The 24,886-nt window shown below is 40.7% G+C and overlaps 1 protein-coding gene across 1 annotated transcript in view; it reads right to left on the bottom strand.

The window, feature by feature from the left end:
• The window catches only part of LOC133662242 (pyruvate carboxylase, mitochondrial-like), a 687,704-nt gene that overhangs the window by 21,538 nt on the left and 641,280 nt on the right, over positions 1-24,886 (bottom strand). Inside the window, exons 23-24 of the mRNA XM_062066065.1 lie at positions 16,456-16,630; positions 16,188-16,261 (exon numbers count right to left, since the gene is read on the bottom strand). Of these exons, the coding sequence (XP_061922049.1) occupies positions 16,188-16,261; positions 16,456-16,630 (249 nt within the window). The remainder of the gene's footprint in view (positions 1-16,187; positions 16,262-16,455; positions 16,631-24,886) is intronic.

Here is a 24,886-nt window from a genome sequence, read left to right on the forward strand (position 1 = left end):
AGAGACAGGTCGACAGTTCAGCACACGAAAAAAGGAACACCAGAAAGAATGTGAAAAGGAAACATCTGGAACGCTCACCCGTGCAACGAGAATGAAAGCAACGCAGGAAAATCTGAAATCAGCCATTTCAGACCACTGCAAGAGGGAAAACCATCTAATGAACTGGGAGGCAGCCAAGGTAATTAGAATGGAAAGCAACAAATTCCATCGGTGGATCAAAGAGGCGGTTGAAATCAGGAAGCGGGCCCCAAAGACTGTCAACAGGGACGAGGGAGCCTACCAACTATCCCACACCTGGGACACAGTCCTGCAGGGCCGCCCCCGGCCGTTTGGTGGACATCCGGACGACAGGGGGCGCCCCGCCCTACCCCCGACGCACACCAGGGGACACCGCCATCCCACCACCTCAGGTGGGATGGAACAATCCATATAACACGTCACAGATGACGTCACACTAACATCACGTGACACCTCTGAGGAAGGCTGCAGAAGCAAGGTAGCCGAAACTTGTCAGGTACAAAACTTTACCTTACTAGCCTATATAAATCAACTATTTATAAATACACATTAGTAGGCTAAATGAACCTCTTTAACATATGTGGAAATTGATGTTCTGTGTACCCCACACACACACACACACACACACACACACACACACACACACACACACACACACACACACACACACACACACACACACACACACACACACACACACACACACACACACACACACACACACACACACACACACACACACACACACAAGGCCTAGACAGGAGGAGGACAGAGTGTAGGTACACAGAACATCAGAAGGTCAAATGTGCGAGAAAATGAGAGCAGACAGTGTTGACAAACAATGTTGCAACCTTGTGTGGGAACCGCAGGTGCAGAAACACAAAAGAAGAATCCCTGGCAGAGAAATTTTCCGTGCAACGTTCATATTGTTGTTACTCAGCCAGCGTTTGTGGGTCTGATGGACCCGTTGCATTTTGTGGCTTTTAATGCCTCACAATCAAACACTTTTATGTTAAAACACTGAACAGATGTTTATTGGGATAAGGTAAACATCTGTTCAGTATTTTATCATAAAAGTGTTTGATTGTGAGGCATTAAAAGCCACAAAATGCAATGGGTCCATCAGACCCACAAATGCTGGCTGAGTAACAACAATATGAACATTACACAAGGGTTAAGCAGGGAAGTCCAGACTTCCCTCTCCCCAGCCACTTTGTCCAGCTCCTCCCGGGGGATCCTGAGGCGTTCCCAGGCCAGCCGGGAGACATAGTCTTCCAAACGTGTCCTGGGTCTTCCCCGTGGTCTCCTGCCAGTCGGACGTGCCCTAAACACCTCCCTCGGGAGGCGTTCAGGTGGCATCCTGACCAAATGCCCGAACCACCTCATCTGGCTCCTCTCCATGTGGAGGAGCAGCGGCTTTACTTTGAGCTCCTCCCGGATGACAGAGCTTCTCACCCTATCTCTAAGGGAGAGCCCCGCCGCCCGGCGGAGGAAACTCATTTCGGCCGCTTGTACCCGTGATCTTGTCCTTTCGGTCATAACCCAAAGCTTATGACCATAGGTGAGGATGGGAACGTAGATCGACTGGTAAATTGAGAGCTTTGCCTTCCGGCTCAGCTCCTTCTTCACCACAACGGATCGATACAGCGTCCGCATTACTGAAGACGCCGCACTCGTGAACAAGACTCTGAGGTACTTGAACTCCAAAATGTGAACTCTTTATAAATAATGCAAGTTTTTTTCTCTCTACTTCGGGATTTAATGGAAAAGGCAACGCTTTGACCACGTGGTCAAGTGGAACCTCCTTTTACAAACCCCTCGTTGCACAAACTTTCTGATTTAAGAACCACAGACCAAATAAACATATGCTTTGCTGTACCAACCTTGTCTTTTTTGTTAAAATAAAGCCAATAATGCAATTTTTTTGTGGTCCCCTTTATTTAAAAAAGTACTGAAAAGTATCGAAATAATTTGAGTACCGGTATCGTTACAACAACAGCGCAATGTTACAGTGGCTGAAATATGAAATATGCCTTGTTTTTAATGAATACTTAGGCCTACTGTGCTACAGTATTGTAATTAAAGTACCAATGATTTTTACACACACACTAGGTGTGGTGAAATTTGTCCTCTGCATTTGACCCATCCCCTTGTTCACCCCCGGGGAGTTGAGGGGAGCAGTGAGCAGCAGCGGTGGCCACGCCCGGGAATCATTTTTGGGGATTTAACCCCCAATTCCAACCCTTGATGCTGAGTGCCAAGCAGGGAGGTAATGGGTCCCATTTTTATAGTCTTTGGTATGACTCGGCCGGGGTTTGAACTCGCGACCTACCGATCTCAGGACGAACACTCTAACCACAAGGCCACTGAGCCGACTGATGTTGGTCAATAAGGTGGTACTTTGAGAGCCAAGCGTTTTCTGAGGTGGTCCTTGGTGGTAAAAGTTTGAAAACCTACTGGTGTAACCATTTTTGTTGTACCAGTGATTGACAACCGACGAGAAGACAATATGGAGAAGCACAAACAACATGAAAAGCTCTTCAGCAGTTCCTCCTCGTAGATTGTTTTTTTTCCCCCCTCACATCCTTCCACCGGCCATAAAGCGCCGCCGCTACAAAGCAAAAACAAGTTGTCACTTTTTTGACGCGCTTTCAGTCCGTCTATCGCTGCTCGCTCGTGCTAATAGGACCTGATCTAGTGGGAATACCCATCGCCATCACAACAAAAGTAAGTTTTGTTTTTTTGCTGGAGTTGAATGACAAGCAAGAAGATGAAGGAAAAAAGGGGCTGTCATGGGGAAAGGTGTGGAAAAGGAACTTGCAAAGGTTGGACAGACAACGTCTGACAATGAAGTGTTGTTTAGGCATTAGTGTCTTTTTAGGATAAAGACACACTTATATGTAAAAATATTGTGTTTTTTCCTTCAATATACAGCTTGCTGTGATGGACAAGAGACAGCAAAGGAGGGCTTGTGTTGGAGTGCGGGTCAATAGCATATGTGAGCGATCAATGCAGCTGCTAAATCTTTGATAACACAGCAGCAATGTAGTGCTGCTCCTCGGGTCCCGAGCAATATAAAAATCAATTAACACCAACCTGCAGCCGTTCTGCTGCCGTGAAATGAAACACGTTCGCCTTTGGCCGCTCTCAATAACTGTGTGTGTGTGTGTGTGTGTGTGTGTGTGTGTGTGTGTGTGTGTGTGTGTGTGTGTGTGTGTGTGTGCATGTGAGCGTAATGAGTGGATGAAATGAGAATATTGATCAGCATCAAACATAGAAATTATTCATCAAGACGGATGTGTATTTCTTCATTTCACAAATGAGGCCTAAATATTGCAGCGGTAGCATAAAAGCGATGAAAGATTGATGGCTGGCAGACATGAACAAATTCTACATCTCTTTCAAAAACAGAAAAGTGAACTTCCTCTATTCTGGCAGTGCTTTAAGTGCTGCAATATACGGTGGGTTGTCTGTCATAGAAATGGACTGCAAAGTCAATTAAGATCAACATAAAGCAGCAGTATGTTGCACTGCAGCACATCATTTAACTGTCCTCCTACATGAGCCTAGTCCAAAGTGTCTAGGAGTCATTTACAGCCTGCACTTATTTGTTTTTAGCCCTTTGTACATTCAAAACATGTCATTAACCCAGGGGTGTCCAAAGTGCGGCCCGGGGGCCATTGGCGGCCCGCAGCTAATTGTTTACTGGCCTGCCACACATACTGGAAATGCTATTGCAAAAATAAAAAAAACATTAAAAAAAGTGGAATGAGGTGAAATCTAACTAGAAAAAGTTGCAATGTTGACACAAAGCTGCCATGCAGGCTGTTTTTATTCTTTTGTCTATCTTTATTTTTCTTTTTGTGTCATTGTTAAAAAAAAAATTTAATAATCAATGTTATAATGAATTATTGACCTATTCAAGGCTCCAATTATTTCAAATATTTCACTTTAAAAATGTTTTATGTGGAAAATATTGCACAAAATATTGTGTGGTTGCCATACAAAAACATCAACATTTTCTTTGACAAAAGAGCATAAAACAAACAAAATAATAGTTCAAACGTAAAATCGACAGATATATCTGAAGTTGATCTAGAACTTAAGTGTTGAAAGTAAAAAAAATAACATAAAAATTTATCACTTTATGAGTGGGGCACCTTTTGGATCCCAACTACATTTAATGGGATTTTATTTATCTTTTCACTGTGATTACTCAAAAATAATAATGAATTAAAATCAATGGTGTCCTGCATTAATGATCTTTTTAAGGCTCTAATTACTTAACATCAAACATTGCTTTCTAAATGTTTTGGGCAGTGGGGGAAATACTGCATATTTCAGTTTTATTATAAAAAAACAAAGTTGTCTTTGACAGAAAAGGCATAAAACCTTTTTTTTTTTTTTTTTTTAACTTTATACCAACCTGAAGTTAATATACTGTAGAGATTTACTGTAAGCGTTAAATAAAAATAAATAAATAATAATTTGACTTGTTTTTAACATTTTAATGACTTAGACCCTTTATGGTCCCCGGGAGCCCTAAAGGTAAAAAAAAAAAAAAAAAATCCATATTCCATATATTTGGTTATGGTTTGAAAATTAAAAATATCAAAATGGCCCCCCCATGCTTTAATTTTTCCGTGTTTGGCCCTCATTGGAAAAAGTTTGGACACCCCTGCATTAACCCATTATTAATGAGCTCTATGTGTAGATAACACAGTGGCACCCTAAATGTTGAGTAATTTGAAATACGAGCTGTCTCTTGGCTTTTTGTTATGCTGTGTCAAAGTCATTTTAGGATGGAGGAAAATCTCTTCCAAAGTGGGCCGGAATGGTAAAATCGTGGCATGATAACTTAAAAATAAAGACAACTCCAGGTTGTTCTCTTTGTTTTGCTTTGGCCAAAAATAGAACAAGCACATTCTGAAAACTTACAAATCACAAATAATAGTCTGGACAAAACCCTTCAAGTTTGTTCTGAGGAAATTGGTGCAGTTTCAAATACACACTGAGCTTAGACTTGGTCTCAGTGTGTCTACAAAGCCAGGATTAAACTTTAAGTCACAGTCTTTCTGGGAATGAACACAAAACACAACATGTAAACTCCTCTCGGTATCAAATACTATCATGTCCAAGTATCAATCCAGAGCTAACTCAACAAACCGTAAGAAACGGAGGTAAAAACTATTCAAAAGGGTTAAGTTCACTTTTCTCCTGTTTGACAGAGACATTATGGGGGAGCAAGGGTGCCAAATGACGAAGTGTTCGAAGCAGACGACATAAAACGGCAGGTTTTAATTTTCATGTGGGTCGAGGAGGAGGAGCCACAGTCACCCTTTACTGTGTAGCTCTTGCTTGGCCCCGGTATAAACCGTTTGCTTGCCTAACAGAATTGCTATTGTGACATCCAGTGGACACATTTAGAACAGCAGTTTCTTTTGTAATTTTAATACTTGGCAAACTCGTCACGCGGGCCGGATAAAACCTGTACTGTACGTTTCACACCCTTGCTCTAAGTTGTGAACATACCTTAAATTACAAGTATTTGCGCTCTGGGTTGAAGTAATATTCGAGTGGCTCCTTTTACCAATAAGAATAATGGATTAGATTTATATAGCACTTTTCTAGACACTCAAATCGCTTTACAGAAAACTGAGAACCCATCAGTTATTCACTCCACATTCACACATTAATTGTGGTAAGCTACATTTGTAGCCACAGCTGCCTTTGGGCAGACTGACAGAAGCGTGGCTGCCAATTTGCACCCACTGCTCCTCCGACCACCATTAAACATTCATTCACATTCATACACCAGAGTGAGCGGCACTAGGAGCAGGTTGGTAAAGTATCTTGCCCAAGGACACAACTGCCGTGACTAGGATGACGAAAGCTGGAATCGAACCTGAAACCCTCACGTTGCTGGCACGGTCACTCTACCATCTGAGCCACACCGCCCCTAGATCCTTATTCTATTTAGTTGCAAACATGAACAGCATGGAGTCAATATAGTAAACAATAACTTAACAAAAAGGTAAAAACGTCTATTATATATATTATTATTATATATAGTTATTACTCATTGAATGCCTTCAAAGTCCTACTGTGTCCTGGAACTGAATTTGTAAAGAACAATAAAAACAATGAATACATTAAAACAGTGTTTTCAACCTTTTTTGAGCCAAGGCACATTTTTTTCATTAAAAAAATGCAGAGGCACACCACCAGCAGAAATCATAAAAAACTGAAACTCAGCAGCCGATATTGACAGTAAAAAGTCGTTGTCGCAATTGTTGGATATGACTTTAAAGCATAACCAATCATGCATCAATATAGCTCTTGTCTCAAAGTAGGTGCACTGTCACCACCTGTCACATCACACCATGACTTTTTTGGACTTTTTTGCTGTTTTCCTGTGTAGTGTTTTAGTTCTTGTCTTGCGCTCCTATTTTGGTGGCTTTTTCTCTTTTTTTGGTATTTTCCTGTAGCAGTTTCATGTCTTCCTTGACCGCTGTTCCCCACACCTGCTTTGTTTTAGCAATCAATAATATTTCAGTTGTTTGTATCCTTCTTTGTGGGGACATTGTCGATTGTCATGTCATGTTCGGATGTACATTGTGGACGCCGTCTTTGCTCGACAGTAAGTCTTTGCTGTCGTCCAGCATTCTGTTTTTGTTTACTTTGTAGCCAGTTCAGTTTCACTTTTGTTTTGCATAGCCATGCTTAAGTGCCTTTTTCCTAACAGGTCTTGCCTTTTTTTCATTTTTGGTTTAAGCGTTACATACCTTTTGCGTACCAAAAAAGGTTGAAAAACACAGTGTCATGTTCGGATGTACTTTGTGGACGCCGTCTTTGCTCCACAGTAAGTCTTTGCTGTTGTCCAGCATTCTGTTTTTGTTTACTTTGTAGCCAGTTCAGTTGTAGTTTCGTTCTGCATAGCCTTCCCTAAGCTTCAATGCCTTTTCTTAGGGGCACTCACCTTTTGTTTATTTTTGGTTTAAGCATTAGACACCTTTTTACCTGCACGCTGCCTCCCGCTGTTTTCGACATCTACGAAGCAATTAGCTACCCGCTGCCACCTACTGATATGGAAGAGTATAATGTGATAAGTCTGCCGATTTCCAGACAGCACAGACACTCAACAACAACACATTATTTGCGGATTATCATTACTGGTTTGCAATAAATATTTTTAACCCAAATAGGTGAAATTAGATAATCTCCCGCGGCACACCAGACTGTATCTCACGGCACACTAGTATGCCGCGGCACAGTGGTTAAAAACACTGCATTAAAATACTAATGTTACCCTTGGTTAGAGGTAGGGGGAAATAATTGATTTTTAGATGCACTGCAATTCGGACATGGACGATTATGAAATGGATTAGTAAACGTCAATACTCAATATTTGATTTCATTATTGTAAATAAAGTAACAGTCCTAAAATGTGGCTGACTGCAGCGAAGCACCTCACTGAGGCTATGTCTACACTAAGCCAGATAACTCCTTAAACTAATAATTATTTAGCCTACGCCCCGTTTCGGCCACACTAATTCATCGTTTAATAAGGCCCAAGCTGTTTGTTTACATGCTTTTTTTATTTCTCTTTGCTATTTGGGCTTATTGGACCCTAATTAGAATCAAAACTAAGAATCATCTTTTGATATGATGTACTTAGTCAATAAGTAACAAACATGCTAATTCTTATTTTCACACTTTTTTTTTCCAAATTCCATTGTATGTTATACTCTTCTGACACCACCAGATGGCAGTATAAGTGTCCACATAAGGGCCATAAGACCCCAATTCAGTAAAAATAAGCGCATAACAATTTTCGACACACGGACACGACAGAGAAAACAGTTTTTGTCATCATTGTTCAAATATTGTAACGTCTGTCGAGACGCTTTGAGGACATGAATTCCATCCATCACTTTACTGAGCAAAACTCTTTATTGTCGGCCATAAACACATCACCAAAACATTAGTAAAAAAAATGATATCTAGCAAAAGTGGTCATTTTCTGCAGTACAAACCAGACCAAAAGCAACTTTGTTATATCAAGAGCAGCCGCTCGCTCTTTCTCACTTGCGCCAACACATGCACATATGGCATTTAGCCAGTGATGCGTTTACAGACACACAAAAAGTCGGACAACTCCAACACCACACATTAAGTGTCATTCCAGGTCGTTACACTATGATTTACCAATCAAATGTGTGCTTATTCTAGTGTCATTTATTAGGAATCTTAATTTATAAATATTAATCATGAAATGCTGTTAGTATATTAAATAAATACTAATAAAAATATATTTTTTACAAACAGGAAGTTGCAGGAATGTACACATGATCCCCTGCTTACATCTCATTGTGCAACATGTGAATGTTTTAATGGGAACTAAATGCAATGTCTGAAAGGGGTACAAATTATTTCCAAAGCAGGACCTCCACCCAGACAAACAATACAAGTACACAGTTCATGAAAAACAATATTTTTTGTTATTGTCATTGTAAGTGGGCCTAAACACTTGTATTAGAAAATAACCTCATGGAAATGACTGCTGTCATTTGATTATAATAATAAGAGAATGTTGTCTGTCTATCTGTGTTGGCCCTGCGATGAGGTGGGGACTTGTCCAGGGTGTACCCCGCCTTCCACCCGAATGCAGCTGATATATAAACGGAAATGCTGATTATCGGTCCTGCTCAACACCGACATCTATTTAATAATACCTCTTTAACATTTGACAACCAAACAAATACACAAGCCGACTCGGTAAAGAATCTGGGTATTATTTTCGACCCAACTCTCTCGTTTGAGTCACACATTAAGAGTGTTACTAAAACGGCCTTCTTTCATCTCCGTAATATCGCTAAAATTTGTTCCATTTTGTCCACTAGCGACGCTGAGATCATTATTCATGTGTTCGTTACGTCTCATCTCGATTACTGTAACGTATTATTTTCGGGTCTCCCTATGTCTAGCATTAAAAGATTACAGTTGGTACAAAATGCGGCTGCTAGACTTTTGACAAGAACAAGAAAGTTTGATCATATTACGCCTATACTGTATATATCTATATACATATATACCTACATATATACCTATACTGGCTCACCTGCACTGGCTTCCTGTGCACTTAAGATGCGACTTTAAGGTTTTACTACTTACGTATAAAATACTACACGGTCTAGCTCCAGTCTATCTTGCTGACTGTTTTGTATATGTATATGTCCCGGTAAGAAATCTGCGTTCAAAGAACTCCGGCTTATTAGTGATTCCCAGAGCCCACAAAAAGTCTGCGGGCTATAGAGCATTTACTGTTCGGACTCCAGTACTATGGAATGCCCTCCCGGTAAAAGTTAGAGATGCTACCTCAGTAGAAGCATTTAAGTCCCATCTTAAAACTCATTTGTATACTCTAGCCTTTAACCCTCCTATTGTCCTTGGGGTCAATGTGACCCCAAGGCATTTTGAGAGTCTCTAAAAAGATGGTTGTCATTAGTTTTTCTTCCTAATATTTCATGACTTTTCCTAATCCATCAGGGAGACACAGAAAAATATAAAATCAACTGCATGATTGTTTCTCATTTCTCTGTACACATTTTGACCACGCCATCGTTCCTCAGGGGTCATATAGACCCCAGGATTGGAAAGCACTATAAGTCTTTGTGTGTTAGAGTGAGACACATGATCCAATTGACTTTTTTGTGCTCCCAAGTGATCTGAACACAGAGAATTCAATTGTGAGTTGATCTGACCATCATACACTGAATTATTGTTGGTTTAATATCGTTTGGCAGCCATTTTGACAGTTTTCCATAGATATTTCGGCACATTGCACCCCCCCCCCCCACCAAATACCCCCCAGTGGGAAATTACTTATGTGTGCTCCTAAGTCCCCTGAACACAAAGAAACAAATAGTGAGTCAATCCAACCATCATAGACCGAGTTATTGCAGTTTGAATACTGTTAGGCTTGGTCTTGAATGTGACCAAAAGTGATTTTCGTAATTTCTGAACGTACAAATACATATAAACTCAGTTTTCCATATAAGTGTCACACAAGAAATGAAATGGAACAATCACTGTGAGTTTATCTGACTATTACATGCTGAACTAGTGTGGTTTGAGTAGCGTTTGGTGGCCATTTTAGCGTTTTTCTACCTCGAACATCCCAGTAGGAAACCATTTATTTGTGCTCCTAAGTCCCCTGAACACAGAAAAAAGCAGTGAGTAGATCTTTATTAGTAATTGATGCAGAAACCACTGAGATAAATGGTCTTGAAAATAAATTTATAATTTATACTCTGTCGGAATGGCGGGATGTCGGAACAGTTCAAACATTCCGTTCCCGCGCCGTGTGAGAACAGGAGGAGGGGAGGGGGGAGGAGCAAACATATAAAAGCACTCGCATAGCAGCCTTCTAAACCATTTCTCTGCTGCTGTCTCTGCTGCTGTTTGTGATATACTCTCTCTCTCTCTCTCTTGTTTCGAGTTTGCCTTCTAAACCATTTCTCTGCTGCTGTTTGTGATATACTCTCTCTCTCTCTCTTGTTTCGAGTTTGCCTTCTAAACCATTTCTCTGCTGCTGTTTGTGATATACTCTCTCTCTCTCTCTCTCTTGTTTTGAGTTTGATGATGCCAAACCACAAGACGTTCTCTGTCCAGGAGGTTTTGGATCAGGTTTTTAGTGAAGAGGTAGACATAGAGGAAAATGTGTCTGAAATCGAAGACAATGTTGTGGAAGACCCTGATTATGGGGCATCGTCCTCTGATGAGGATGAGACCCTTGATGCTGAAGTTCCTGTCAACACTGGAACACCAGCAGACATTTTCCTGTCCAAAAATGGAAAGTTGTCGTGGTCCCCTGCCCCACGTCAACGGCAGGGTAGACTTAGCGCTGGTAATGTCATCAAAATGGTTCCAGGCCCAACCCGATATGCGATTAGCCGTGTCCAAGACATAAAATCTGCATTTGAGCTCCTCATGACACCATCAATTGAGAACCATGTACTCTTGATGACCAATTTAGAGGGGAGTCGTGTGTTTGGGGACAGTTGGAAGCCGATCGATGCAATTGACTTGCAGGCATACATCGGGTTGCTCATTTTGGGGGGCGTGTACAAGTCCAAAGGCGAGGCAGCAGAAAGCCTGTGGAATAAAGAGACTGGAAGGGCCATCTTCCCAGCCACCATGTCTCTGAAGAAATTCCATATTATGTCTCGTGTCCTACGGTTCGATGACAGAGAGAAAAGACAGGGCCGGAGAGAACATGACAAGCTGGCAGCTATCCGGGATGTATGGGACAAGTGGGTTCAGCAACTGCCATTGCTTTACAACCCAGGCCCCCATGTGACTGTGGATGAATGTCTGGTGGCGTTTCGTGGCCGCTGTCCATTTAGACAGTACATCCCGAGTAAACCAGCCAAATACGGCATTAAAATATGGGCAGCATGTGATGCCCAGTCGAGCTATGCCTGGAATATGCAGGTCTACACCGGCAAAGCCCCTGGGGAAGCACCTGAAAAAAATCAGGGCATGAGGGTTGTCCTGGACATGGCTGAGGGACTGGAGGGGCACAATATAACGTGCGACAACTTCTTCACCTCCTATGCCCTTGGTGAAGAACTCGCAAAGCGGAAAGTCACCATGCTGGGGACAGTCCGCAAGAACAAGCCAGAGCTTCCCTCTGAGCTTGTTGCAATCAAGAACAGACAGGCTACATCCTCAGTGTTTGCCTTCACTGAGAACGCCACAGCTGTTTCGTATTGCCCCAAGAAAGGGAAGAACGTTGTGCTCATGAGTACGATGCACAAGGATGCCCAGCTCAGCACCAGGGAGGACAAGAAGCCACAAATGGTGTTGGACTACAATGCCACAAAGGGTGGTGTTGACAACCTGGATAAAGTCACAGGCACGTACAGCTGCCGACGCATGACTGCACGATGGCCCCTTGTTGTATTCTTCAACATCATCGATGTGAGTGCCTACAACGCTTTTGTGCTTTGGAGGGAGATCAGTGAAGGCTGGAACAGCGAAAAGCTGTACCGGAGGAGGCTGTTCCTGGAACAGCTGGGGTACGCGCTGGTGCAACCCCAAATTGCACGAAGAGTTGTCCTACCAAGAGCCTCAGCGGCTGCTGTGGTGATAGTGGAGGATGTTCAGAGGGAGGCACACACCTCCAATCCTCCAGTGGCCAGAGGGCAAAAACGAGGCAGGTGCCAGATCTGTTCCACTAGGAACGATAACAAGACAACTAATACATGTGGGGGATGTGGCAAATACATCTGCAAGGAGCACATCCGTTGTGGATCATGTGCCCAGTAGTGCTTTACCCTTTCTTGGAGAGTGGGGGATGAATATTGCCATTTTTCATTTGTTTTACATTTCTTGAGAGAGGTAGACTCTAGGCTACTTTTTGCAGTCTGTGAAAAAATAGGAGTGGCAGACTTTTACAGTATTTTAGTTTTTTTGAAATAAGACAATATTTTTGGTAAATAGCCTACTGTCTTGTTATTTTTTTCTTCAAATATGGACACTCCAAATGGCCGGCCAATGGTCAGATATTTGTTGTTGTTGAAAAAAAACAAAACAAAAAAAAAAAAAATACAAAATATAAAGAGTAATAAAAAAACTTCCCCCATTGAGGATTGCCACCTTATCCTGGTCAGAGGGTTTGTGCTTGACCCTTTCTTGGAGAGTGAGACGAATATTGTTATTTTCAAATGGACACTCCAAATGGCCAACGGTCAGATATTTGTTGTTGTTGAAAAAAAAAAAAAAGAAAAAAAAAAAGAAAAAAAAAAAAAGTTATAAAAAACTTCCCCCTGGAGGATTGCCACCTTATCGTGGTCAGGGGGTTTGCGTGCTTCCATGACCCTAAGAGCTATAGCTGGTCTTAGGGTAGAAGCCTGACTAAGTGCAATCTAAATGGCAAAAAACAACAACAACAACAACACCATACAATTAATACAATTCGGTCACATTCAATGATGGCCGCCTAACAGTATTCAAACTGCGATAACTCGGTCTAAGATGGTTGGATTGACTCACAATTTGTTTCTTTGTGTTCAGGGGACCTAGGAGCACAAATAAGTGGTTTACCACTGGGAGGTTATCTGGGGGGGGGGGCGTAGTGTGCCAAAAAATCAATAAAAAACGGTCAAATTTGACACCAAACGGTATTCAAACAACAATAATTCAGTGTATGATGGTCAGATCGACTCAGAGTTGACTTCTCTGTGTTCAGAAGACTTGGGAGCACAAAAAAGTCAATTGGATCATGTGTCTTACTCCCACACACAACAACTTATAGAGCTTTACATCTCTGGGGTCTATGTGACCCCTGAGGAACGATGGTGTAGGCAAAAATCGAGGTCAATAGGAGGGTTAAATAGACCCCCCTTTTTTAGACCAGTTGATCTGCCGTTTTCTTTTCTCCTTTGCCCCCTCGCCGGGTTATTCCGGTTCCGGTGACCATGGATGAGATGCTGGCTGTCCAGAGTTGGGACCCGGGGTGGATCGCTCGCCTGTGCATCGGTTGGAGACGTCTCTGCGCTACTGACCTGTCTCCGCTCGAGATGGTCTCCTGCTGGCCCCACTATGGACTGGACTCTCACTGTTATGTGGATCCACTAGGGACTGTACTTAGAGGGGGGGTTACCCACATATGCGGTCCCCTCCAAGGTTTCTCATAGTCATTCACATCGACGTCCCTTGTGTGGGCTCTGTGCCGAGGATGTCGTTGTGGCTTGTGCAGCCCTTTGAGACTTTTGTGATTTAGGGCTATATAAATAAACATTGATTGATTGATATAGGCTCCAGCGACCCCGAAAGGGACAAGCGGTAGAAAATGGATGGTTGGATGGAGATTGAACTTGTTATTTAGTACATGGTGTAATGATAAGTGTGACCAGTAGATGGCAGTCAAACATAAGAGATACGTGTAGACTGCAGTATGTCTCAAGTAAACAACACCAACATTATAAATGTTCCATTGAAAATATAGAACATTACACATGACGCTCAAAAATCTGTCAAAATGTTTTAGCAAGACTTTGGTAAGCTATGAAGCCGCACCGCTTGATGGCTTGTACTGTACTTCAACATACGAGTATTATTATGGTGTGTGTATAAGGTAAGACATATTATCTGCCGTTTTGTTTCGCAATATTATGCAAAAGCAACTTTTCTTACCTTCTGGTACCTGCTTATCTGTATTTGGGATCTGCATGAATCCTGAAAAATTGCGCGGGTCCGCCTGTTAAAGTCTGTGCCGACAACGTAGTCGATAAGCTTCTTCTTTTTCTCTATCTTCTTGTTATGTGACATTCATCCTCCGCTGTTGCCATTTCTAATATAAAGTAGTGTAAAGTTCTTACTTACATCTGTCAGTAAACTCGCCATGAAAGCGCTGAAACATACCGGTGTAGTGAGTTTACATTATTCACCCAAGGAACTTTAGTTATTAGAGAGTTCCGGTCGGGCGTTTTTTCACGGGACACATTTCTGGTGGTGTTGTTTCCGGATTAGGAGATGCTGCTCCGTTATTTATTGAAGTAAAGTCTGAATGTCATTAAAACAGTTAGCTCCATCTTTTGACACTTCTTCCACTCCCGTCCTTGCACGCTACACCGCTACAACAAAGATGACGGGGAGAAGACGCTGCCGAAGGTGAGCCACGTAAATAAGACCGCCCACAAAACTGTGCATCCGGAAGCGACTGTCAGAAAGCGTCTTGAAGATGATCTTTAAAACATCATCTATGCCAGTGGTCCCCAACCTTTTTGTAACTGCGGACCGGTCAACGCTTGAAAATTTGTCCCACGGACCAAGAGGGGGTATGTTTTTTTTTGGTCATAAAAAAATACAATCATGTGTGCTTACGGACTGTATACCTGCAGACTGTATTGATCTACTGTATATTGATATATAATGTAGGAACCAGAAATATTAATAACAGAAAGAAACAACCCTTTTGTGCGAATAAGTGTGAATGAGGGGAGGGAGGTTTTTTGGGTTGGTGCACTAATTGTAAGTGTATCTTGTGTTTTTTATGTTGATTTAATGAAAAAAAATAAAAAAATATTATTTTTAAAAAATTTTATTTCTTGTGCGGCCCGGTACCAATCAATCCACGGACCGGTACTGGGCCGCGGCCCGGTGGTTGGGGACCACTGATCTATGCAACATTTTGACCAAAGAACCACCATTACATGTTATGTAGACCACAAGGGAGTGTTTTACATTAAAAAAAATGATATGACTCCTTTAATGCGCCCTATAATCCGGTGCATCTTATATATGAAAAAAGCTAAAAAATAGACCATTCATCGGCAGTGCGCCTTATAACCCGGTGTGCCCTATGGTCCGGAAAATACAGTACTATAATTTAATTTATCACCTGTAACACAAGTTAAAGTTAAAGTTAAAAGTTAAAGTACCAATGATAGTCACACACACTGCATTTGACCCATCCCCTTGTTCACCCCCTGGGAGGTGAGGGGAGCAGTGAGCAGCAGCGGTGGCCGCGCCCCGGAATCATTTTTGGTGATTAAACCCCCAATTCCAACCCTTGATGCTGAGTGCCAAGCAGGGAGGTAGTGGGTCCCATTTTTATAGTCTTTGGTATGACTCGGCCGGGGTTTGAACTCACAACCTACCGAATCAAAAAAGTACTATCTATCTATCTATCTATCTATCTATCTATCTATCTATCTATCCATCTATCTCAGGGCGGACACTCTAACCACAAGGCCACTGAGTAGGCAAAGTTATGATGTCCCTTTTATTCAGATATCTTAGGACATATTGACCAACGTTATGCAACAAGTGTATCAAAGTGGCCCCTCGCATCCTTCAATTGTCTTGTAGGCAGGCCCTCAGTTTGGAACCTTTGTTCTGCATGAGCCCCCTTTTCATACCCATCATAGAATAGAATAGAATAGAAAGTACTTATTGATCCCTGGGGGAAATTCAGCACCACAGTTCGCTCACAATAGACAAGAATAATAATAAATAATATAATATATATATAATAATATACATATAATATACTGTATAAATAATAAATTATACATATAATATATAAATAATATAAATATATTCTACATATACTACATATACTCTACATAAAACAAAACATACAACATTTTCAGCGTTACCTCAAACTCCTCGGCAATCTTTGGTCCATCCAGGAAGAGTCTGGTGTTGAGACAGTCCACTGGGCCAAAGTTAGCTGAAGATAAAGGAGAAGTATTGTCAAATATGGAGTACGATGTTGTCAAGTGAAAGCTGAAACATTGCACCCATTTCTATCCCAGCAAGACCTTTTCAATTTCAGGGCGCAGTAACGTTGCAATTGAAAACAACAGAGCTGGAAAATCCCGGGCAGAATCTAGATGTCGCCGTCTACTGGACATTTTAACTCACAGGTGAACTCTTTGAATTCCTGGAACACTTTCGGGTACATGGCAGCCGACATCACGTCCTCGGGGGTGATTTCTTCGCCGTGCGCCGCCCGCAGCTCCTCCTCCAAAGACTCAAAGTCCATCGGCGGCAGCGAGGCACCCGGGCGGCCATCAATGCGAGGGAGGCTCTTCAGCACCTGGACAAAAACAGAGACGAGTGGGAATGAAACTAGAAGTGATAAAAAAAAAACAACAACAACAAGAAGTGTTTTTATTGTTAGGGTTCATGTAGTGGTGAGACAAGCTTTGTCACTCGGAATATTCTCAAAGGATTTGGAAGACTTCCTGATGTGTTAAGTGCTGGTAAAACCTTCACACTCTACTTCACATGACCGCATGAAAGCTTCAACCTGTTGTTTGACTTTGGCTGACGGAGAAAGCTCAACATTTGCAATATTTGAGTCACAATTGTCAACAAAAACCTAAACATGCACGCACACAACAATAACAATACTGTATGATGTGGTCTCAACCTAGCAGCACAGCTCCTCTTACCAAGTGGTTTTGTTCAGCCACACACACGACGAGGTACATCGACATATGGGGCCTGACTCACTAAGATCCAAACACCACACGGTAAACAGCGTGTGCAATCTATAAAATAGCATTTACTATTAGCGGGCGTGTTTTAAATGAAGATTTTGCGTGTACTATAATGGGTATCACTCACTTACTGCACATTCATGTTTTCATGCTCCTACCAGTGGTGTTTTGCTATGTTTTCAAACATGCGGGAGACATCTACCACTTTTTATGGGTGTTTTAGAAGCAGTGCTGTCGTGCATCTACAATGACACCACTTTTATTTTGTTTTTCTGCTGAATGTGCACTCATTGGAGCAAGACGCAAAAAAATGCACACTTGACTACGTTTTTTTCATATAAGAAATGATTCCATGTGATAAAAACTAATGTCATTAAAAAAACAAAAAGACACCAAAAAGCATCAATGGAGTTTGTTTTAATCACCCACTGAAGTCCCCTAGCCATTATACAATTAAAAGCAGGGGTGTCAAACTCATTTTAGATCGGGGGCCACATGGAGAAAAATCTACTCCCAAGTGGGCCGGACTGGTAAAATCACGGCACGATCATTTAAAAATAAAGACAACTTCGAATTGTTTTCTTTGTTTAAAAATAGAACAAGCACATTCTGAAATTGTACGAATCATAATGTTGTTGTTGTTGTTTTTTACGATTACCTGTTGCGCTTAATATTATATATACTTTATTTGTAGTTATTTATATTTTCTGAATAAATTATGTGATAATGTTCATCGGTCAACTAATTGGTGTTAATTTTCAATAGTATCAAAATTAGATCAGAATCAAATTACACTATGTTATTTATGTAGTTTGATCATTTTCCTCGACTAATGTGCTAACATCATGTGGTTTATTTTGTACATACACTACCGTTCAAAAGTTTGGGGTCACCCAAACAATTTTGTGGAATAGCCTTCATTTCTAAGAACAAGAATAGACTGTCGAGTTTCAGATGAAAGTTCTCTTTTTCTGGCCATTTTGAGCGTTTAATTGACCCCACAAATGTGATGCTCCAGAAACTCAATCTGCTCAAAGGAAGGTCAGTTTTGTAGCTTCTGTAACGAGCTAAACTGTTTTCAGATGTGTGAACATGATTGCACAAGGGTTTTCTAATCATCAATTAGCCTTCTGAGCCAAAGAGCAAACACATTGTACCATTAGAACACTGGAGTGATAGTTGCTGGAAATGGGCCTCTGTACACCTATGTAGATATTGCACCAAAAACCAGACATTTGCAGATAGAATAGTCATTTACCACATTAGCAATGTATAGAGTGTATTTCTTTAAAGTTAAGACTAGTTTAAAGTTATCTTCATTGAAAAGTACAGTGCTTTTCCTTAAAAAAAAAGGACATTTCAATGTGACCCCAAACTTTTGAACGGTAGTGTATGTAGCATCATCTACAAAGATACAAAAAATTGCTATTGCGACACATTTAGAACAGCCGTTTCTTTCATTCAAAAATTTCAGGTACATTTTTATACTTAGCAAACTCATCCCGAGGGCCGGTTAAATCTGTTCGCAGGCCTGATCCGGCCCTCGGGGCGTACGTTTAACATCCCTGGTCTAAAGTGCTGACACACGCACGACGTGTGTGGAACTGTCAGTTTGCTTGTCCTTCTCACACGTGCTAAATTAAACGCTAACTTGTGTTTGTAAAATGGTGATGAGTGTTGATAAATCACATTGCGCGTGCCAAATAATTACATTTGCACCCTTTCCTACCAGTACGGTGGCCGTTTTGATGATCAGCATATATTTTGCATATTAATGAAGACAGACGCAGAATGAATTGCACGCCTTATTCCGTAATCCACTTTGTACACGTTCAGTAGATCAGCTTTGCGTGTGCTATCAGATGTGCACGTGTTTTAGTACACGCAAGCCTATAGGAAATCAGGTCCCTGGTTAAAACACAGAAAAGGCTATGGTGCAATGACTTGTGTGCACGTTTGACATGGTAAAGAAGATGGCAACCTCATTTAGGAGGTTCTCAGGAGGTTGTTTAAACAATTCAAGATGAACCCGTGTGCTACTTGCTCTTTTGCTGCCAATTACAGTATGTGTCGCTGTGATGCTGAAAGACAACACCGCAGCAAGACGAGCGCACCGGCCAAAAGTACTCGTGACTGTGGAATGATGGCGCGTGATCCAACGAATGGAATGAGCGCCCGCTAACTATTTTAGGCTTCATTAAAGAAACATGACATGTTCCGTGCTTTGCGTGCACAAACGGGCCACAGCTCGAGCGCACAGGGGAGGCCGATACCGCCCTGTCGTGCTGCGCCTGCTACAGCAAACCCTGATATGCAAATTTGCAAATCGGATGACGTGGTTGGAATGACGACGCTGCTAGTTAAGAGCAGCGTGACTCGGACACTGACCAAGACTGAAGCTTGGGGGGTGTGAAGTCAAGGGTTTTAGTTGCCCAATGAAGGCGCACCAATGATGGTCCAAATAATAGCAACAATTGACAGAAAGCTGACTAAGAATTGAGGAGAGCTTTCCTTCTGTCTTGGAATTTGTACCTCCAAAGTGAGTTGTGGTGTTTGTTTCAGACATGTCAACAAGTTACTACATTACTACATTGCGTCCAGAACAGTGGTTCTTAACCTGGGTTCGATCGAACCCTAGGGGTTCGGTGAGTCGGGCTCAAGGGTTCGGCGGAGGTCAAGACACACCCGACTCATCGTGTAAATAAAAAATTCTCAATATCTGCGTATTACGGATACGGCAACAGCCGAAGTCAGACTGATTTGCAGGTGTGTAATTTGTTGTGAGTTTATGCACTGTGTTGGTTTTGTTCTTTGAACAAGGTGATGTTCATGCACGGTTCATTTTGTGCACCAGTAAAACATGGTAACACTTTAGTATGGGGAACATATTCACCATTAATTAGTTGCTTATTAACATGCAAATTAGTAACATATTGGCTCTTAACTAGTCATTATTAAGTACTTATTAATGCCTTATTCGGCATGGCCTTATTATAAGCCTAACCCTCTAACCCTGGCCCTAACCAAATAACTCTAAATTAAGTCTTTGTTACTTACAATATGTTCCCCTAGTGTCCGAAAAACTCTAAATTAAGTCTTTGTTACTTAGAATATGTTCCCCATACTAACGTGTTACCAAAAACATATAACTTTGTCTTGAATTTGAAAAAAAAACAAACATTTTATTTTTCACTAAAGAAGGGTTCGGTGAATGCGCATATGAAGCCGGTGGGGTTCGGTACCTCCAACAAGGTTAAGAACCACTGGTCCAGAAGACATAATTGTCACTAACGTGTTCTCTTTATCTACTTCTGTCCCTTAAAATGAATGTGGCAGTCATTTCCCATAATATCTATTACCGTATTTTCCGGACCATAGGGCGCACCGGATTATAAGGCGCACTGCCGATGAATGGTCTATTTAAAAAAAAAAAAAAAAAACTTTTTTCATATATAAGGCGCACCAGATTATAAGGCGCATTAAAGGAGTCATATCATTATTTATTTTTTCTAAAAAAGGAAACATTTCATTGTGGTCTACATAACATGTAATGGTGGTTCTTTGGTCAAAATGTTGCATGGATTATGTTTTACAGATCATCTTCAAGCCGCTTTCTGACAGTCTCTTCAAGATGCGCCGTTTTGTGGGTGGTCTTATTTACGTGGCTCACCTTCGGCAGCGTCTTCTCCCCGTCATCTTTGTTGTAGCGGTGTAGCATGCAAGGACGGGAGTGGAAGAAGTGTCAAAAGATGGAGCTAACTGTTTTAATGACATTCAGACTTAACTTAAATCAATACGTAGGCCGGAAATGTGTCCGGTGAAAAAACGGACGATCAGAACTCTCTAATAACTAAAGTTCCTTGGGTGAATAATGTAAACTCACTACACCGGTAGGTTTTAGTGCTTTCATGGCGAGTTTACTGACAGATATAAGTAAGAACTTTACACTACTTAATATTAAAAATGGCAACAGCGGAGGATGAATGTCACATAACAAGAAGATATAGAAAAAGAAGAAGCTTATCGCTCCTTATTTTTCAGGATTTATGCAGATCCCAAATACAAATCAGCAGGTACCAGAAGGTAGGAAAAGTTGCTTTTGCTTAATAATGTCGAAACAAAACGCCAGATAATATGTCTTACCTAACACACACCATAATAATACTCGTATGTTGAAGCACATCAAGAGTTGCAGCTTCATAGCTTACAAAGTCGTACTAAAACATTTTGATAGATTTTTGAGCGCCGTGTGTAATGTTCTATATTTTCAATGGAACATTTAAAATGTTAGTGTTGTTTACTTGAATCATATTGCATTCATAGTGCCGTCTACACTTATCTCTTATGTTTGACTGCCATCTACTGGTCACACTTATCACTACACCATGTACCAAATAAAATAGCTTTGAGGTTGGTAAGCCTAACCAGAATTATTACCTACATTAGGCGCACTGAAATATAAGGCGCACTGTCGAGTTTTGAGAAGAAAAAAAAAGATTTTAAGTGCGCCTTATTGTCTGGAAAATACGGTAGATTTTGAGTATTCAGTAGGTAACTAACTGGACTTGGAACGCCCCTTTTCCATCGCACGACTGGATAGTCTGCCCCCTCCTGGTCATCTACAGAAGTCGAGTCTATTACCTCACATGTGGATAAAGGCACATGAAACTAATATTTTGATCACTTCATTGCATATTTTTTTCGCACTGGTCCACGATTACCTCAAAACTGATATGGTTAACATTTTGAGCTAAACATTAATATAAACAATATTAGGACTGTGAATCTTTGATCCCCACATGAGTCGATTCGATTCTTGATTCAAAGCAATTCTCGATTCAAAGTCAATACTGTTTAATAACATTGGGTGCCAGTTCTATGATTAACTACATTCCTCCATAAAATAAATGAACAGCTCTGATACATTTCTATATTACTTAAAAGAAAACTGGTTTTGTTTAAAAATAAATCATATTTAGACATTTAATAAGGTCAAATATAAATAAGGCAACAAGAGAAGTATCTAACACTTATCATTTCTAAAGTACATCTCAACAGCAAAGACAGATTTTTAGACATTTTAAAATTTGATTATTTAATTTTTTTCATTGATAAAGAATTGTTACAAATAAGAATCGCCACTCATTCCAAATTACATTTTTTTAGACACCCCTAATTAATATGATAATATAATATTACAGACACCATAGACCAGGGGTCGGGGAACCTTTTTGGCGGAGAGAGCCATGAAAGCCAAATATTTTAAAATGTATTTCCGTGAGAGCCATATAATATTTTTTAACACTGAATATAACTAAATGCGTGTATTTTTAAGTAAGACCAACATTTTTAGAGTATAACAAGTCTCTTATTCTTTTTAATAACATTGTTATTCTGAAGCTAACCAATAATAAATAAAATACTTCTTACCATTAATGCGACTTCTTGAACAAGTGCGGTAGAAAATGGATGGATGGATTAAAATCCAAGAGAATGTTTTATATTTTTGAACATTATTTTTAACACTGATTACCAGCGGAATTATTCATTACTTATCGTGTTAAGCAATCTCAGCTAAGACTTATCTGAGAGCCAGATGCAGTCATCAAAAGAGCCACTTCTGGCTCTAGAGCCATAGGTTCCCTACCCCTGCCATAGACTGTGTTTCCGTATCTTTAGTGTCTGCCTGTCATGGGTATTTTCCTAAGGTTATTATGACATTTTGAATTATTTTTATTAGCATTTTTTAAACCCTGCATGCCCCCGTGTGTTTGTAAAGCTGCTATCTTAAAGTTGAATGAAGCATCCATTTTTTCAGCACAATTCAATTCAACTCAAGGTACAATTCCAGCAATAAAACATCAGTAGAAAAGGTCGCAAAACAGAATACTAGCGGCTCTGCGGAAAATGTGTCTCCTGCTGCAGTCATGAAGCAGAGCTATTCGTCTGTGTTTACGATATTAAATCTATTTGGCTCTCTAATGTAGCCACTGGTGCGTCTGCTCCAAGCCAAAAAGACGTTGGTGAAAGCATCGCATCCACGGAGACACAAAAGCTACCACAGATGCATGAAAGAATGGAACTGTTTATCTACTACAGACTGGGTTCTTTTCAAACACAAACTTAAGGACTTCTTAATGAGAGGTCAGACATGTGACCATCTCTGATCTCATTGTGGTACCGTATTTTCCGGGTTCTAAGGCACACTTAAAAGACTTTCTTCCCCCCTCAAAACTCGACAAAGCGTCTTATAACCCGGTGCACCTAATGTAAGGAATACGTTTGGTTGAGCTTATCGACCTCAAAGCTATTTTATGTGGTACATGGTGTAATGATAAGTGTAGATGGCAGTCAAACAGAAGAGATAAGTGGAGGCTGCACTATGATGGCAATATGACTCAAGTAAACAACACCAACATTTTATATGTTCCATTGAAAATATAGAACATTACACACGGCGCTCAAAAATCTATCAAAATGTTTTAATATGACTTTGGTAAACTATGAAGCCGCATCGCTTGATGGATTGTGCTGTGCTTCAACATACGAGTATTATGTTAAAGTTCCAATCCAATCCAATTCACTTTATTTATATAGCACATTTACACAACAAGAATGTTTCCAAAGTGCTGCACAGCCATGTTAAAAACAATATTAAAAACACTATTAAAAACAATATTATGCTTCACCAATGACTGAATAAAAACAAAAAATAAATGATTAAAAAACCTATATAAAAAATAAATATGATTAAACAAAACAATTTCAAAGGGTAAAACCAATTAAAACAGTAAAATAGAAATCAAAAAGTTAAAGTTAAAGTACCAATGATTGTCACACACACACTAAGTGTGGTGAAATGTCTCCTCTGCATTTGACCCATCCCCTTGTTCACTCCCTGGGAGGTGAGGGGAGCAGTGAGCAGCAGCGGTGGCCGCGCCCGGGAATCATTTTTGGTGATTTAACCCCCAATTCCAACCCTTGATGCTGAGTGCCAAGCAGGGAGGTAATGGGTCCCATTGTTATAGTCTTTGGTATGACTCGGCTGGGGTTTGAACTCACTCTAACCACTAGGCCTGAGTAAGTGTGTATATGTACATATTATCTGGTGTTTTGTTTGGCAATATTATGCAAAAGCAACTTTTCTTACATTCTGGTACCCGCTGATCTGTATTTGGGATCTGCATAAATCCAGAAAAAATGCGTGTGTCTGCGAGTCGATAAGCTTCTTCTTTTTCTCTATCTTCTTGTTATGTGACATTCATCCTCCGCTGTTGCCATTTCTAATATAAAGTAGTGTAAACTCGCCATGAAAGCGCTAAAACATACCGGTGTAGTGAGTTTACATTATTCACCCAAGGAACTTTAGTTATTAGAGAGTTCCCGTCGTACGGATTTTCACGGGACACATTTCCAGGGGAAGGGGAGATGCTGCTCCATTATTGATTTAAGTAAAGTGTGAATGTCATTAAAACAGTTAGCTCCATCTTTTGACACTTCTTCCACTCCCGGCCTTGCACGCTACACCGCTACAACAAAGATGACGGGGAGAAGACGCTGCTGAAGGTGAGCCACGTAAATAAGACCCCCCACAAAACTGCGCATCCGGAAACGACTCTCAGAAAGCGGCTTGAAGATGATCTGTAAAACATAATCTATGCAACATTTTAACCAAATAACCACCATTACATGTTATGTAGACCACAAGGAAGTGCTTTCCATTTAAACATTTTTTTTATAATAATATGACTCCTTTAATGCGCCCTATATATGCAAAAATATAAAAAAATAGACCATTCATTAGCAGTGCGCCTTGTAATCGGAAACCTTATGGTCCGGAAAATACTGTA

Source organism: Entelurus aequoreus, linkage group LG12 (genome assembly GCF_033978785.1).
Source record: "Entelurus aequoreus isolate RoL-2023_Sb linkage group LG12, RoL_Eaeq_v1.1, whole genome shotgun sequence".
Taxonomy (NCBI): domain Eukaryota; kingdom Metazoa; phylum Chordata; class Actinopteri; order Syngnathiformes; family Syngnathidae; genus Entelurus; species Entelurus aequoreus.